The sequence below is a fragment of the Hyperolius riggenbachi genome, chromosome 6 (assembly GCF_040937935.1).
Source record: "Hyperolius riggenbachi isolate aHypRig1 chromosome 6, aHypRig1.pri, whole genome shotgun sequence".
Classification (NCBI taxonomy): domain Eukaryota; kingdom Metazoa; phylum Chordata; class Amphibia; order Anura; family Hyperoliidae; genus Hyperolius; species Hyperolius riggenbachi.
The window spans coordinates 290,189,807-290,206,165 of NC_090651.1; the positions used below are offsets into that span (position 1 = coordinate 290,189,807).

Sequence of the window (16,359 nt, forward strand, 5' to 3'; positions counted from 1 at the left end):
CACAGAAGAGTGCTGGAATGAGGGGAACGAGAGAGGACAGGGAAAGAGCTGTAGGATCCAGAAGCACAGAAGAGCACTGGAATGAGGGGAATGAGAGAGGACAGGGAAAGAGCTGTAGGATCCAGAAGCACAGAAGAGCGCTGGAATGAGGGGAATGAGAGAGGAAAGGGGAAAGAGCTGTAGGATCCAGAAGCACAGAAGAGCGCTGGAATGAGGGGAACGGAGAGGACATGGAAAGAGCTGTAGGTTCCAGAAGCAGAGAAGAGCGCTGGAATGAGGGGAATGAGAGAGGACAGGGAAAGAGCTGTAGGTTCCAGAAGCACAGAAGAGTGCTGGAACGAGGGGACCGAGAGAGGACAGGGAAAGAGCTGTAGGTTCCAGAAGCACAGAAGAGCACTGGAATGAGGGGAATGAGAGAGGACAGGAAAGAGCTGTAGGTTCCAGAAGCAGAGAAGAGCGCTGGAATGAGGGTAACGAGAGAGGACAGGGAAAGAGCTGTAGGTTCCAGAAGCACAGAAGAGTGCTGGAACGAGGGGACCGAGAGAGGACAGGGAAAGAGCTGTAGGATCCAGAAGCACAGAAGAGCACTGGAATGAGGGGAATGAGAGAGGACAGGAAAGAGCTGTAGGTTCCAGAAGCAGAGAAGAGCGCTGGAATGAGGGGAATGAGAGAGGACAGGGAAAGAGCTGTAGGATCCAGAAGCACAGAAGAGCACTGGAATGAGGGGAATGAAAGAGGACAGAAAAGAGCTGTAGGATCCAGAAGCACAGAAGAGCGCTGGAATGAGGGGAACGGAGAGGACATGGAAAGAGCTGTAGGATCCAGAAGCACAGAAGAGCGCTGGAATGAGGGGAATGAGAGAGGAAAGGGGAAAGAGCTGTAGGATCCAGAAGCACAGAAAGATCTTCATAGAAATGGTTGTATGCATTGCTGTTTAGTAATTAGCCATGTGTTAGGCACTCTATGCTATATGACCTATCCAACAAGCATAATATCGCCATGATTAAGGGCCCTGGAGGTCAGAAACATGTTGGCTATTGGTAGCTGTTACCATTGGCTTTTTGGATACATCCTACAAAAAATTGTGACCCATTTGTGAGACAAGTGTGGATCCTATTTTTTTTTTTGCTCTATATGAAATATATAAAATAAGCATAATATTACTGCGGAGCAGTATGAGCAGCAGGGCCGGATTTACAGCTCAGGAGCCTATAGGCACAGAAGTTCTGGTGCCCTAGACTCCACCCCTCAGCACAGGCCACACCCCAAGCCACACCCTATTTTCTGAAATAAACCCACCCAAGGTAATGCAGATAGAAGTAAAGACAAGACAAGAAAAGAAAACGTCCCTTGCAAGGAACCCTGTATTAAGTCCACTTGCAGACTAGACAAGAACTCCTGTCCCTGTTACTCATTGCCTGTGGACCCCCCCCCCCTCCCTCCCTTCTCCCCTAGGGCACTTCTTCCAAGCAGCCCCTGGCCTAGACTGCGGCCTGGACAATAATCATTCCTCAACACCCCCGAACTCCATCCCCCCCCCCCAAATATTGCCTTTTCAAACAGAGACTTTCAAACTATGAGCATTTATACTTACCTGGAGCTTCCTCCAGCCCTCCGTAGGCCATGGGCTCCCTCGTGTCCTCCTGGTCCTGTCCGTTCCTTCACTCTCCAGCCCAATAGTTTGGGTCTATTGCGCATGCGTGACTATGACCGCACACGTCCGGGATTCTCATATGCAGTGGTTAAAGCCCATTCGCGGCTTTAACCGGGCCAGTTGGGAACGGACAAGCCTGGGAGGATGGTGAGGAAGCCCCACATAAGTACAAACGCTTGTAGTTAGAAAGTCTAACTACACTATAAATCCACACCACCGAGACCCCTCCCCCCACCCCCCCAATAAACCAACACCACCACAGACCCCCCCCCCCCTCCCCAACAAACCCAAAACCACCAGCACAGACACAGACCCTTCTGTCTTCCCCCAATAAACCCCGCACCATCAACACAGGCAGACCTTTCTGTCCCCCTCCCCAATAAACCCACACCACTAACAAAAGCACAGACCTCCCCCCGTCCCCCCCAAAAAAAATAAATAAATAAAAATAAATCCATACCACCAACACTGGTCCCCCCAATAAATAAGTACAGAGCCCCCCCACTACCAAACAGCCACAGGACATCCCCCCTCCCCCAATGAACCCACACCACAAACACAAGTACAAAGCCCCCCCTCACAGAAAAAAATAATCCCACACAACCAAAAAGCCACATGACCCCCTCAATAAACCCACACCACAAACAAGTGCAGAGCCCCCCTCCCCCAAAGAAAAAAATGAGTGCACACCAACAGCGACAGGACACCCCCCCCCCCCCCCTTCCCCAATTAACCCACACCACAAACACAAGTACAGAGTCCCCCGTCCCCCCCCTTTCCAGGCATCCAGAAAAAGGTTTTACCACAAACTTCCATCGCTGGAGCTGCTAGCCTGCCGAGCCTAGGGAGAAGACAACTGCAGCTAGGCTGCTCGGTCCATGTCTGCTCTCTGTAGCCTCACGATCGCAGAACAGGCTCTGTAGGGGGACCACGGCCACGGGTGTAGCACTGCAGAGAGTAAGCGGGGGTTCAAGGAGAGGCAGACAGACAGTGCTATTTTTATGGCGGCCGCCATATTCCGCCCGCTCGCTCACTCGAGTCTCCCTCTGGACTGCAATCGGCAGCCGCCCAGTGAGTGTCCCTGACGGCCGCTGTATTCCTCTTGTATCTAATTGTATGCAGCAGCATAATGGCACTTCAGCTGCGAGCAGGGTGCGCAGCCATCGGGGAAGCGTGTGTGTCAACTCGCAGCAGCGCTCGCAATAATTATCATTAGATTCATCATGAATCTAATGATAATTATTGCGAGCGCTGCTGCGAGTTGACACACACGCTTCCCCGATGGCTGCGCACCCTGCTCGCAGCTGAAGTGCCATTATGCTGCTGCATACAATTAGATACAAGAGGAATACAGCGGCCATCAGGGACACTCACTGGGCGGCTGCTGATTGCAGAGGGAGAGCGAGCGAGTGGGAGAGCGGACGGGCGGGCGGGGGTAAGTGACGTCGCACTCCCAGCTTCTCCTATCAATAGGGGGACATTTAGAACCCGCCCCTGTCCTATAAGGCGCCTGTAGGCACGTGCCTACAGTGCCTTATGGTAAATCCGGCCCTGATGAGCAGTATGCACATGGTTTTGCCATATTCAATTTGTAGGAAATAGTGTTTCATATCTCTCCCACTTGCCACTGTTGGTAAACAGTACCTTACTACCATACTACTGCATTGACACTGGGCACCCAGTACATTTAAGCTTATTTTAAGAATAAGTTGAATTAATTATACTAAGATTATGCAATTTATGTGCTGATTAGAAGTGTAGGTTTTAAACTGGTTGGTTGATTTGGTGCTATGTGAATAAGATGAACAGTTGTATCTATCGTCCTACTCTTAAAAATACCCCCCCCCCCTTATTTTTTATTTTGTTTTAGATATCTTTCACTTTATGTTACAAATCTTAAATCAGGGATTTCCTGTTTTATTATCTCTGCTGAATGGTAGTCTTTCAAGTGTCCCAGAGTTGAAATATATGAACTATTTACCTTTTTATCCATCCCCTGCACTCAAAAGCTGCTCAACTCAGTTTTATGGCTGTAATCCCTTATCAGTAAGGGTTATAAGGGTTATGCAATCGTCTGACTAGGTCCCAACTGAAGAGAAATTATGACTTGCATACCTGTATGTTAATTCTTTCAAACAGAAAAGGAAAAATAGGAACACAGCCTAGTTATTTGTGTGCTTGGCACTGTGCATACACATGTCTATGTCGTCATGTCACATGTTACTTTGAGTGCACTTTAAAGTGAACCTAAACCGTAATGCATAAAAAGAGATTCACTTACCTGGGGCTACTACCAGTCCCCCGCAGCAATCCTGTGCCTGCACCAGTCCTCAATGATCCTCCATTCCCCGCCACTGCTTAGTTTCGATTCTGCTGACTGATCTGACTGACAGTCGGCGGTTCACTGCGCCTGTGCGGCCCTGGCCACGTGCTTCTTCGTATGCGCTCACGTCGGCAAGAGCATCCTGCGTAGGCGCAGTAGGAGTTTTTTTTCCCGCTGAAGTAAAGTACCAGGATTCAGTGGACTGCCAACTTATCAGTCGGTAGAATCGAAACTAAGCGGCGGCGGGAGGACCGGCACGGGCACAGGACGGGCGGGGGCGGAGTCTGGTAGAAGCCCCAGGCAAGTGAAACTCTTTTTATTCACTACAGTTTAGGTTCACTTTAAGCTGTGAGTAATAATCATTATAGGTGTAATGGATCAGACTCGTCCTAGAAAGAGTACTTCTTTCATTGATTTTTGCGGATTTAAATTGTTGAAACATAAAATCTGTTCAAATAAGGCAAATGGCTAATAGTACTCGCTTGTGACTGAGTCTGTCTTCCTTACAGGGAACGAGTCTTGGCAAACAAACTGGTGCGACGTGCGGAGAAGAGACTAAAGGAAGTGCTTCTACAAGTGGAGGAAGAGAGAAGAAATGCTGACCAGTTTAAAGAACAGGTAAGTCAATTATTATTTAATTAAATTCCATCTCAAACTAGTGATGCTAGTGTGTAGCAGAACTCACAGAGAAGCATTGGATCAGCTGATAGATTTAGAAGACTGTGATTTAATGTGCTAAAGCAGGAAATAACCACAACAAATCATAAGCTTATAATTCATGCCACAAGCTTCTGGCGCACAGCAACACTTTCTAAATCTAAAATTTACCGTAATTTTTCTGGCCATAAGACGCACTTTTTCTCCCCCAAAAGTAGGGGGGAAATGTCAGTGCTTCTTATGTTTCGAAGGTGCTGTCTCTATCCCCCTTCTCACCGCGGCAACTACTGGTGTCTGCAGCCCGGGAACCAAGGCTTTGTGGCATGGCACATTCACAGCTCCCTGTGTGGTCTAACTATCCGGCAGCAGTACAGATGGGATCAGCTGGTAATCTGCATTGATTTGAAACAGCTGTGAGGCTAGATCATCCTGCCGACCTTGAGCGGCAGCAGCATCAGACTCTGCGTGGAGAAGCTACGCTGCATCAGTGTGCACGGTGTGTGCACTCAGCGGTAGATTGATACTCACTCGATGTATGGGCAAATCGACCATGAGACAGATCCCTCTTTGATCAAATCTGATCAGCCTGTCCATACACCGCAGAACGATTTCCAATAGATTTCAGCATGATATCTTTTAAAAATCGGCCTAGCTCCACCGCTTGCCTGCCCGCCTCAAATGGCAAAGTGTTGGTGCAACTCCTGTACCATGAGCACCTTAACCAGATGGCATCAGGTGCAAGTCTGACATCACTACATGCGCCTGGTGCCATGTTGTACAGGTGCTTGCGGTGACACCAAACACCGGAGAAGGCTAGGAGTCGCACTGGTGGAGACTTGAGACTTTACTGAGCACGGGCAACTAGGGGAGCGGAGACGTGAGACTTTACACTTCACATGGGGTGGTTGACTTTTACAATTTGGGGAACATTAGCTTGGAGTCCATTGGTCGTCACGATATAGAATGCCGTTATCACTGCGCACCTAATCAAGCACTTGCAACTGAGATTTTCCAGCATGTCTGATCAATTCTTTTGACCAATTTTGGCCATAAATCCATCGAAAGTCCGGGTGGCCATTCTGCGGCACCAATTCTCTTCTGATTTCATAACATTTATGAATCCGAAGGTCGATTGGGCTACAATATCGAGTGGTGTATGGACACCTTAGTTTTCAGTGTAGCTACAGTAAATAGATTCAAGTTCCTGAAAGAAGATGGTGGATCATTACTTTATAGCAGACTACAGTGTATATACCACAGGGGAAAGGAAGTCTTTCAGCAATGCATTTGCCAGAAATAAAAACAGAAATTTGAGTCACTGGACATGAGAAATTATAATGTGGTTTACCTCCAAAAACTCTACCATATGCTGGAAAAGCTCTGTTTGACAGCCTGACCAAACAAGCTGATGTTTTGTTTTATAGCTTGAAAAGGGCCACATACGCATGAAGCAGCTGAAACGCCAGTTGGAGGAAGCTGAAGAAGAGGCTTCACGAGCCAATTCAAATCGCCGCAGACTGCAGAGAGAGCTAGAAGATGTGACCGAATCAGCGGAGTCCATGAACCGGGAGGTTTCCACACTCAGAAGTCGGCTGAGGTAAATTTAACCATTTTTCTCTTTGCTGGTTATTCTGACATAGGCGGTGGTTACAAACAATGTTTTAGGTTATCCATAAGTTGAAGTCGCCAACCACAGGTCCAAAAATGAATACTTAGCTAAGAAGAAGGAAAGTTCTTGATCCTGTAGAGCAGTGTTTCCCAACCCTGTCATCAAGGCCCACCTACAGTGCATGTTTTGTGGAAATCCACAGAGGTAGTTAATCAGCTCTGCTGAGACATTAATTACCTCACCTGTGCATGTTTGTGGTTTTCTGCAAAACATGTACTATTGGTGGGCCTTGAGGATAGGGTTGGGGAACTGTGCTGTAGAGGCTTTCCATGTGTTCCTCCAGACCACCATTGCCATTCGTGGACCCCGGAAAGAAATCCAACAAGAGGTTGTTGGAGTTTTGATTGCAACCAGGCTTCTCTTCTTGCGCAAGAGCGGCTGTACAGCACCTGCGCGAGTACCGCCGTGCCCATGGCCACGCTTGTGCATGAAGAAGAACGTGGTCGTAATCTTCAGAAGGGTCCCAGAAAGCCATGGTGGTCGGGAGTAGGATGTGGGAATTCTCTGGACGATCCAGAGATTTAGCTCTTCTTGGGTAAGTATCTGTATTTTGGCCCGAGGTTCGCCTCTGGTGAACTTAAAAAATAAGTAAGCAATATCCAAAATAGTTAATGGAAATATAGACTTGATTCATAAAAGCATCGGTAGTCATCCTTCCACACCTGACCACAGTAGGCTAGTCTATATAGATGCTTGGTTGGTGTCCTGTTTGAAGTCATTCCAAAGTAAAGATGTTGATATTGTACGCAGACAGCAGTGGGCATACAAGCAGATTCATCTTTCTGCATTCATAAATGCCGTGGACAATGATTATAGATGTAGTGTTGCTGTTGGTATTATTGTTGCTATTCCATCACCTCATTGTAATGCTGTTATTATACTGTGTTTCACTGTTCTTAGGAGGTCCTTAAAAAATAAACCCTAATATGTTACAAATATCCCATAGTACTTACATTGAAGTTGAATTCCAGCTATTTATACATTTAGACGGAGGCGTTAACGTTTAGCGTTCAGTTCTGTTCTTACTGCTGTCTGTTTTTTTTTTTTTTGAAGTATTCCCCCTTCTTGCCTTTGTGTGTCTTATTGATGCCCAAACAGGTGCATAAATACAAATCATAGGGCTCTCCAGTAAAAATGTGATGGGGCTCCTCTAACAGTCAGTCTTCCTTCCCCCTCCTCTTGTGGCCCAATGGCCTGGTGTTGCATCTGCTGATGTCATATAGCAAGGGTGACCACCATGATACCCCACCATAACACTGTGACCACCAAGATACCACACCATAACACTGTGACCACCATGATACCCCATCATAACACTGTGGCCACCATGATACCCCACCATAACACTGTGGCCACCATGATACCCCACCATAACACTGTGGCCACTATGATACCCCACCATAACACTGTGACCACCAAGATACCCCACCATAACACTGTGACCACCAAGATACCCCACCATAACACTGTGACCACCATGATACCCCATCATAACACTGTGATCACCATGATACCCCACCATAACACTGTGGCCACCATGATACCCCACCATAACACTGTGACCACCATTATACCACACCATAACACTGTGGCCACCATGATACCACACCATAAAACACTGTGGCCACCATGATACCACAACATAACACTGTGGCCACCATGATACCACAACATAACACTGTGGCCACCATGATACCACAACATAACACTGTGGCCACCATGATACCCCACCATAACACTGTGGCCACCATGATACCCTACTATAACACTGGCCACTATGATACCACACCATAACACTGTGGCCACCATGATACCCCACCAAAACACTGTGGCCACCATGATACCATAACACTGTGACCACCACGACACCCCACCATAACACTGTGGCCACCATGATATTCCACCATAACAACGTGGCCACCATGATACTCCACTATAACACTGTGGCCACCATGATATCCCACTATAACACTGTGGCCACCATGATATCCCACTATAACACTGTGACAACCATGATACCCTACCATAACAATGTGGCCACCATGATATCACAACAAAACACTGTGGCCACCATGATATTCCACCATAACACTGTGGCCACCATGATACCCCACCATAACACTGTGGCCACCATGATACCCCACCATAACACTGTGGCCACCATGATACCCCACCATAACACTGTGGCCACCATGATACCCCACCATAACACTGTGGCCACCATGATACCCCACCATAACACTGTGGCCACCATGATACCCCACCATAACACTGTGGCCACCATGATATTTCACCATAACACTGTGGCCACCATGATACCCCACCATAACACTGTGGCCACCATGATACCCCACCATAACACGGTGGCCACCATGATATCCCACCATAACTACTGTGGCCACCATGATACCCCACCATAACACGGTGGCCACCATGATATCCCACCATAACTACTGTGGCCACCATGATACCCCACCATAACACTGTGGCCACCATGATACCCCACCATAACACGGTGGCCACCATGATATCCCACCATAACTACTGTGGCCACCATGATACCCCACCATAACACTGTGGCCACCATGATACCCCACCATAACACTGTGGCCACCATGATATCCCACCATAACACTGTGGCCACCATGATATCCCACTATAACACTGTGGCCACCAGAAGCTGCTCCCTAGATAGTTAATCCTTTTGCCCTATGCAGACCTGGAAGCATTACTCCTGCATCTTTTATCTGGAGTGCATCCCTCATGTATTTCAATGGAAACTCACCTGGGGCAAATGTCCAATATCATCAGAAGCATAGGAAGATTGCACTCCAGAGAAGTGAAACAGGAAGACCACATCTCAGTACTGGCGTTGCTGTCAGTGTGGTGGGAAGTGAGAGACAGGCTCTCTAGTAATGATACAGACAGCAATAAAATCCAAATAGGCTCTGCCTCTTCCCTGATGGCTGGAATTCTGCTTTTAAAGTACACTGAACTGAGAGGGATATGGAGGCTGCCACATTTATTTCCTTTTAAACAATACCAGTTGCCTGGGGCGTCTTGCTTATCTCTTTGGCTGCAGTAGTTTCTGAATCAAACACCTGAAACAAGCATGTGGCAAATCCAGTTAGACTTCAGTCAGATCTGCTAATCTTTAGTTTAGGGCCTATGGCTGCAAGTATTAGAGGCAGTGGATCAGCAGGGCTGCCCGGTAACTTGCATTGTTTAAAAAGAAATCAATATGGCAGCCTCCATATGTCTCTCACCTCAGGTTCCCTATAACCACTGAAGACTATTGCTGAACTTGTCATTTTTAGCAACTTTAATAAGCTGTTTTCTTTTCTTACATCTCTTACTTTCTTGTAATAACAGCAAGTTAGAGCGACAGCAACGCAAGTATGTGCATATGCATGACCCTGTGTTAGAGATAGATTGCTTAGATTGCTGCATTATCTTTCCTGTACATGGAGCCCGCCAGAGACCTGTGCAGTGCTTTCAGCTGCTGTCACATGAATAGTTTAATGCTTTTTTCCTTTGCTTTTTTTGCTGTGCTCCTTTGTGACTTTCCTTTGTTTTACTTTTCAGAACATGTGTTGTATCTACTAATGCACAATTCCCTTATACAGGATAAAAGTTCAGGGAATCTCTATGTATAAGAGGGTGTCAGATGGGTTCAGGACAGGTGCAAAGAAAACTGGAGCAAAAATGGAACAGATGTCCAGAGCAACTTACTAGAATGATTGTTTCATTCTGCAAATGTAACAGATGAAACTTGTTTCATTTCTGGATCCGGAATACTGCTCCACTTTAGCTCCAGTTCTCTTTTCACCTGTCCTTATAAAGTAACCACGTTTTCCACAAAAGTGAATCCCTAAATGATGCATTTACTGTGCAATTAGAGTGCCAATCCAACACCATCCCTAACAAGTGACTGGCTGTAAGCACTGTAGTCCTGCTGACTTCAGAGGACCACCAAATACCACCCACATATGGCAGGCAGTAAAAACCCACCTGATTAAGTGCTAAAGTACCATAAGTGTGCTTCATCACCTACAGAGTAGATATTAGCTATACATAAACAAGGGAACACATGCTATGTGAGATTGCAATGCATGTCTGCTGAGAGTACAAGAATCTGGTAGTAGTATGTAGCGAGCGCTGTAATAACAGCGCAGGAGATTTGGGCGCAGCCAGCACCACCAAAGACTGTAATAGGAGTTACGGTTACAGCGGCGCACAGTTAGTAACTTCGGCGCTCTCAGAAGACAGAGCTGAAGTTACTTTTAAAATACTGTAATTCGGCAGCCAGCAATGGCTGGAAGCCGAATTACATCATTCACGTGGATCTGGAGGGGGAATAAATTAACGCTGCCAGGACTTGTGCAGGAGCCGGATAAGCCATATAAAGCTATATCCTGCACCCAAGTCTCCCGGCGGCGATTTCATAGGTATGCATATGTAGTACTGCATTGGCCATGGTCAGAAGAGAAAATAGGATTACATGTTGTTGGCAGTACCTTTAATTTTGTTTATTTAGGCATCAGCTAAAAGCTATATATCCCAAAACAGTGATTGCTAACCTTGGCACTCCAGCTGTGACAAAACTACAAATCCCATCATGCCTCTGCCTCCCTCCGAGTTATGCTTAGAGTTTTCAGAATATTGCTATGCCTTATGGGACTTGTAGCTCCACCGCAGCTGGAGTGCCAAAGTTAGCCATCACTGTCCTGAAACCCCAATTTTTTTTTTCTGTCTTCAACAATAAAAGGAAAAAGTAGCAAAATACAACTTGCTTGGCATAGCCACAGCTACCACAGTGCTTCATAAAATCCAATTCAGAGTTAATTCCCAAATCACCAGTTCTAGACACTTATTATAGGACTTGACAAATACCCCTGTAATATTTTGCTACAGTCAGGTTTTCCAGACTCATTGCTGTTTGGGGCTACCTTTCTAAAACTTTATTATTTCAAAGACATCTGCTGTGTGGAAAGTACACTGAATACAGTCGGAGCTAGCTTTCCATAGCCTGGATGTTTGAAATACTTTTTGCTTGTGGAAAGCTCACGACTTACAGTGGTGTGCCCCATTATTATGTATGTTCATTCCTGTCCGCAATATACGGGAGAACTTCATCCCATGGGGTGTCAGAATATCATTTTACTCATCTGTAAATGGCTGTCAGACTGTCACATGACCAACATTGCATTTGCATGGATTTTAGCTTTGAGTACCTGAGGCTTGAAATGACCTTGCAGCTTGTATGAGTATCTGAGACTTGAAATGACCTTGCATCTTGTATGAAGATTATGAACTGTGGGTGTAGGAGAGGCACCACATACTGTATGTTTACCAGTGATTGTCACCCTAGGCATTGGTTTAAGCTGGACTTCACTTACCCCCTCTCTGGGACACATTATCTTTTACATCCTCTGGAGAAGCCACATAAACTCTGTCCAGAGGTAATGTTCTTGATTGTGGACCAGAAGGATGCTGGTTTGATCCCCTCTTCTTACATGTTGACCACATATAAGCAGGCATATAGCTCTGAGCTGCTGGGAGGTTGAGTGAAAACCTCCTAGGGTGGAGAAGACTAGGAGGTTGAGTGAAAACCTCCTAGGGTGAGTAGAGCACTCCACTGTCAACTCCGGCTCTTTTTTGTTAGTCAGCTGAGAAGGGCCAGAGGTACTACCTCTGCCTGTGAAACATGAGATCATGAATTCGACTCCCAGGTTACAAAAAAACAAAAAAGACCTCTGTCAATTGGTGATACAAACAGATATAAATGTCTTATGGAAGATCCAAAATTTCTCCAGTGTATAACATGAGTACAGTAAAAGTTTTAGGATAGATTTAAAATGGTTGATTAAAGATGGCCCCACGTGTCCTGAAGAGGCGTGAAACTCACGTGAAACAGCTGTAGACAGAAGGGGCATCTGTTGTATTTGTTGCTGTGTGGCTTCAATAAACGGAAGTTTTCCTATGGAGTGCCGGAGTCTGTGAATTTCTTCCCTGACCAGTAAAGCTGGATTAATCTCTGAAAGGTCTCTCCCCAGCCTTTCCAACAGACTGGACTTTGTAAGGTAGAAGTATGAATAAACAATTTTGCACAAACAGCGAGTGCCTCTCTTGCTCTCTTATGCTTTTATAGGCTCTGGAAGTATCTATTCTACTTTATAGGACTCTTCCTTATTGCCACATGAGAAATGAACGCACAATGGGGTAATTTAGTTAGAGCTGTGCAAGTGATATAAAGGTACGATCATGATGGACATTTAAGTTTAGAAAAATTTAAAATAAAGGATCTTTGGCAATGCTGGAAGTGCTCTTGGCTTCTAAACCGGGGTGAGCAGCACAGGTGGGAGGGGGGGTTCCAAGCGCCTACACTGATGATGGAAGTGAATGCAGCACTATGGCCCTGATTTCTGCTACATATCTATTTTAAAAAAATCACACCTATTGCATTGCTGCATGCATACAATGCCAAACCACCTACACTAGGGGTCTCCAAACTTTTTAGGCCTAGGGCCATATCGCCATGCTTAAGAGTGCTAGGGGGCCGAACTAGCAAAATTCACACAATTTTTGCCAATTGCTCTTAGGTACACTATGCCTGTGATTTTTTTTTCAAAAACATTTCATCTGGAAATAACTCATATACCGTGTGTTGTTGGCAGTGGCATTAGCAGTGGCAGCTGCTAATCAGTGGCTGTTACTGCTGCTGGTATAGTGGCAGCTGCTAATCAGTGGCTGTTACTGCTGCTGGCACAGTGGCTGCTGCTAATCAGTGGCTGTTACTGCTGCTGGTATAGTGGCAGCTGCTAATCAGTGGCTGTTACTGCTGCTGGCACAGTGGCAGCTGCTAACCAGTGGCTGTTACTGCTGCTGGCACAGTGGCAGCTGCTTATCAGTGGCTGTTACTGCTACTGGCACAGTGGCAGCTGCTTATCAGTGGCTGTTACTGCTGCTGGCACAGTGGCTGCTGCTAATCAGTGGCTGTTACTGCTGCTGGCACAGTGGCAGCTGCTAATCAGTGGCTGTTACTGCTGCTGGCACAGTGGCAGCTGCTAATCAGTGGCTGTCACTGCTGCTGGCACAGTGGCAGCTGCTAATCAGTGGCTGTTACTGCTGGTGGCACAGTGGCAGCTGCTAATCAGTGGCTGTTGCTGCTGCTGGCACAGTGGCAGCTGCTAATCAGTGGCTGTTACTGCTGCTGGCATAGTGGCAGCTGCTAATCAGTGGCTGTTACTGCTGCTGGCACAGTGGCAGCTGCTAATCAGTGGCTGTTACTGCTGCTGGCACAGTGGCAGCTGCTAATCAGTGGCTGTTACTGCTGCTGGCACAGTGGCAGCTGCTAATCAGTGGCTGTTGCTGCTACTGGCATAGTGGCTGCTAATCAGTGGCTGCTACTTCAGTGGTGCCTGATAACCTACAGGTGAGAAAAGGGGGAGGCAGAGCTGCAACACAAGGTGGCCCCTACATGAGGCACCACAGCTACGGCCTGCGGGCTGCATGGAATTAACAACTGTAGAGAGCTTTGGGGGCCACTAGAAAAGGCTCAACGGGCTGCATTTGGCCCCTTGGCCGGACTTTGGATATGCCTGACCTAGACAGACGTCCACCTCTGCCAGGAAACATGCTAAACAGGAACATTCCTGGGCACAGAGGATACTTCAGAAGCCTTTACAGGCATAACAGGACATCAAAGGTTATGAATGACATGTACATGACTTCTTTCCTCTGTCTACAATATCAGCCATGTGAGGGACATGGTGTGGCCTCCTATGCATTGATTATGAGATTACTCTCTGATTTCTGGCATCACTAATTCTTTGCAGTGGTTTACGTTGCAGTGTTTTTTGCTTTCATAACATAATGAGCCTGACTTGCTTAGACATCTCCAGAGGTCTCCAAGTACCAGTACTGGGGATTTTGTAAGTGATTGCGCAAACCTGAACTGGATTATTATTGAACAGTGCCAACATCTTTTATTTTGTACTTCATATTTTACAAACAAGTGCAGTATGGATGGATGTTGTGCTGCACACTTTGTTCTTAATACAAATAAATGGGTCAGCCCCCAAATACAGCCGTACCAAAATAGAATAGGAAAGAAGGCACTGCCTATATGAGCTTACAAAGATAACCGTCTGCTTTTAAGGGGGACCAGAGGTGAGAGGGATATGGAGGCTACCATATTTATTTACTTGTAAACAATACCAGTTGCCTGGCAAACCTGTTGATGATCTAGCATAATCAGTGTCTGAGTTAAAACCCTGGAACAAGCATATGGCTAATCCAGTAAAGGCTACGTCAGCTGAGTCAGAGTAGCCGATCTGCTGCATGCTTGTTCAGGGTCTGTGGCTCAAAGTAAAGAGACACAGTATCAGCAGGATAGCCAGGCAACTGGTATTGCTTAAAAGAAATAAATATGGCAGCCTCCATAACCCTCTCACTTCAGGTTCCCTTTAAGTGGTTAGAATTTTCCATCCTCACTTGGGTAATATCAGATCTTAGTCAGGATTTGTTGACTGTGTGGGTGCAGCTACATGCAGCTGCCACAGATTTCTTTAGCACTTATAGAAAAAAAAAAATCTTAGTGGCTGGATAGTGTTCTGGTTAAGGGCTCTGCCTCTGACACAGGAGACCAGGGTTTGAATCTTGGCTCCGCTTGCTCAGTAAGCCAGCGCCTATTCAGTAGGAGACCTTGGGCAAGACTCCCTAACACTGCTACTGCCTATAGAGCACATCCTAGTGGCTGCAGATCTGGTGCTTTGAGTCCGCCAGGAGAAAAGCGCAATATAAATGTTCTGTGTCTTGTCTTCTGGGCACCTGAATGAGATCACTCAATGGCACACTTACTAACTTTTCAGAAAGCACAACTATATTCTGAAATGACCCAGGAAAGGCTGAAATCAGTTACCACGAATAGCAGGCAGGTTTTTGGTTTTTTTACTATTACAAAATGCAGTCCAGGATGGCTGGATCACTTATGATATCCCCACTAGTGATGTTTGGAGATGGAGAGCTCTAGAGAATGAGGCCCAAAGGCTTACAACCTCCTGATGCTATGCTACTTTCTTACTGATATGCCTGTAGCTATCTGACAGCATGTCTGTTTTTGCTGTGCCTCCTTGTGTTCTGACCTTCCCTGTCTGATGCCTGACAGAGTGGTGTCTTTCCATAGTGGTGTGTGCTATGAGAGAAAATAAAAACATGTCTAAATTTACTACAGTCCAGGTGCTCCTGATCACCACATTCACAAAGGATCCCCTGTCTCGTGTTCAAAGATGGTATGCCTGTAGACAGCAGTAGCAGGACCCCTGCTGGGCTAGCCTATTAATGGGGGATAGCTGTGCACACAGGGCTGCCTGTACTGAGACCTGCTGAGTGCTCACTATCCAGCTCTTGATGTGCATGGCTTGCTTAACAGTTTGCTTAAGTTAACCATTTTGCACTTGAAGTTTTAACGTTACATATGGTACCAATAAAGCACAGGTTGCTGCCCTGTATGGTCAATGTATTCATTTAAGAGTAACCAAAAGAGGGACACAAAAAAAAAAGAAAGAAAATGTGTGCTTGATGGTAAATACTGTACACCATTATTTCTTTATTTAAATTACATTTTAACTAACTCTGAAGTAGATTTGTTAATTTTATGTGCAAGACTATTCATACATGGACTAGTTATATGTCAGATTTAGTAATCTATAGACCTAAACTTAAGGTGCTCATACATCTAGGGCTGTATGGGCAGATCGACCATGAGACAGACCTCTCACTGATCAAATTGGATCAGAAAGAGATCTGTTGCCTGCCCATACACTAAAGACTAATTCCCGAAATCTATCCAGAATCGGCCTAACAACGCCATCTGCCTGTCTACCCCCAAATGTAAAATGTTGTGACCCCGCCGTACTTTGGTCATTGTGATGCCACACACACACATACCACTTCAGACCGAGATTTTCCAGCATGTCCCATGAAGGCATTTGACCGATTTTAGGATGGTTGATCAGGCTGCAAAATCGATAAATGTATGCGCACTTTTACATT

General features: G+C 46.2%; 1 protein-coding gene across 8 annotated transcripts in view; it reads left to right on the forward strand.

Annotated features, from left to right (window-relative positions):
- Window positions 1–16,359, forward strand: part of LOC137521582 (myosin-10-like) — a 273,744-nt gene that overhangs the window by 252,841 nt on the left and 4,544 nt on the right. For 6 of the 8 annotated variants that reach the window (XM_068241013.1, XM_068241012.1, XM_068241015.1 and 3 more), the window contains 3 exons: window positions 4,487–4,595; window positions 6,059–6,231; window positions 9,676–9,699. In XM_068241013.1, coding sequence (XP_068097114.1) covers window positions 4,487–4,595; window positions 6,059–6,231; window positions 9,676–9,699 — 306 coding nt within the window. The remainder of the gene's footprint in view (window positions 1–4,486; window positions 4,596–6,058; window positions 6,232–9,675; window positions 9,700–16,359) is intronic. The other 2 variants (XM_068241014.1, XM_068241019.1) reach the window with 1 other exon arrangement.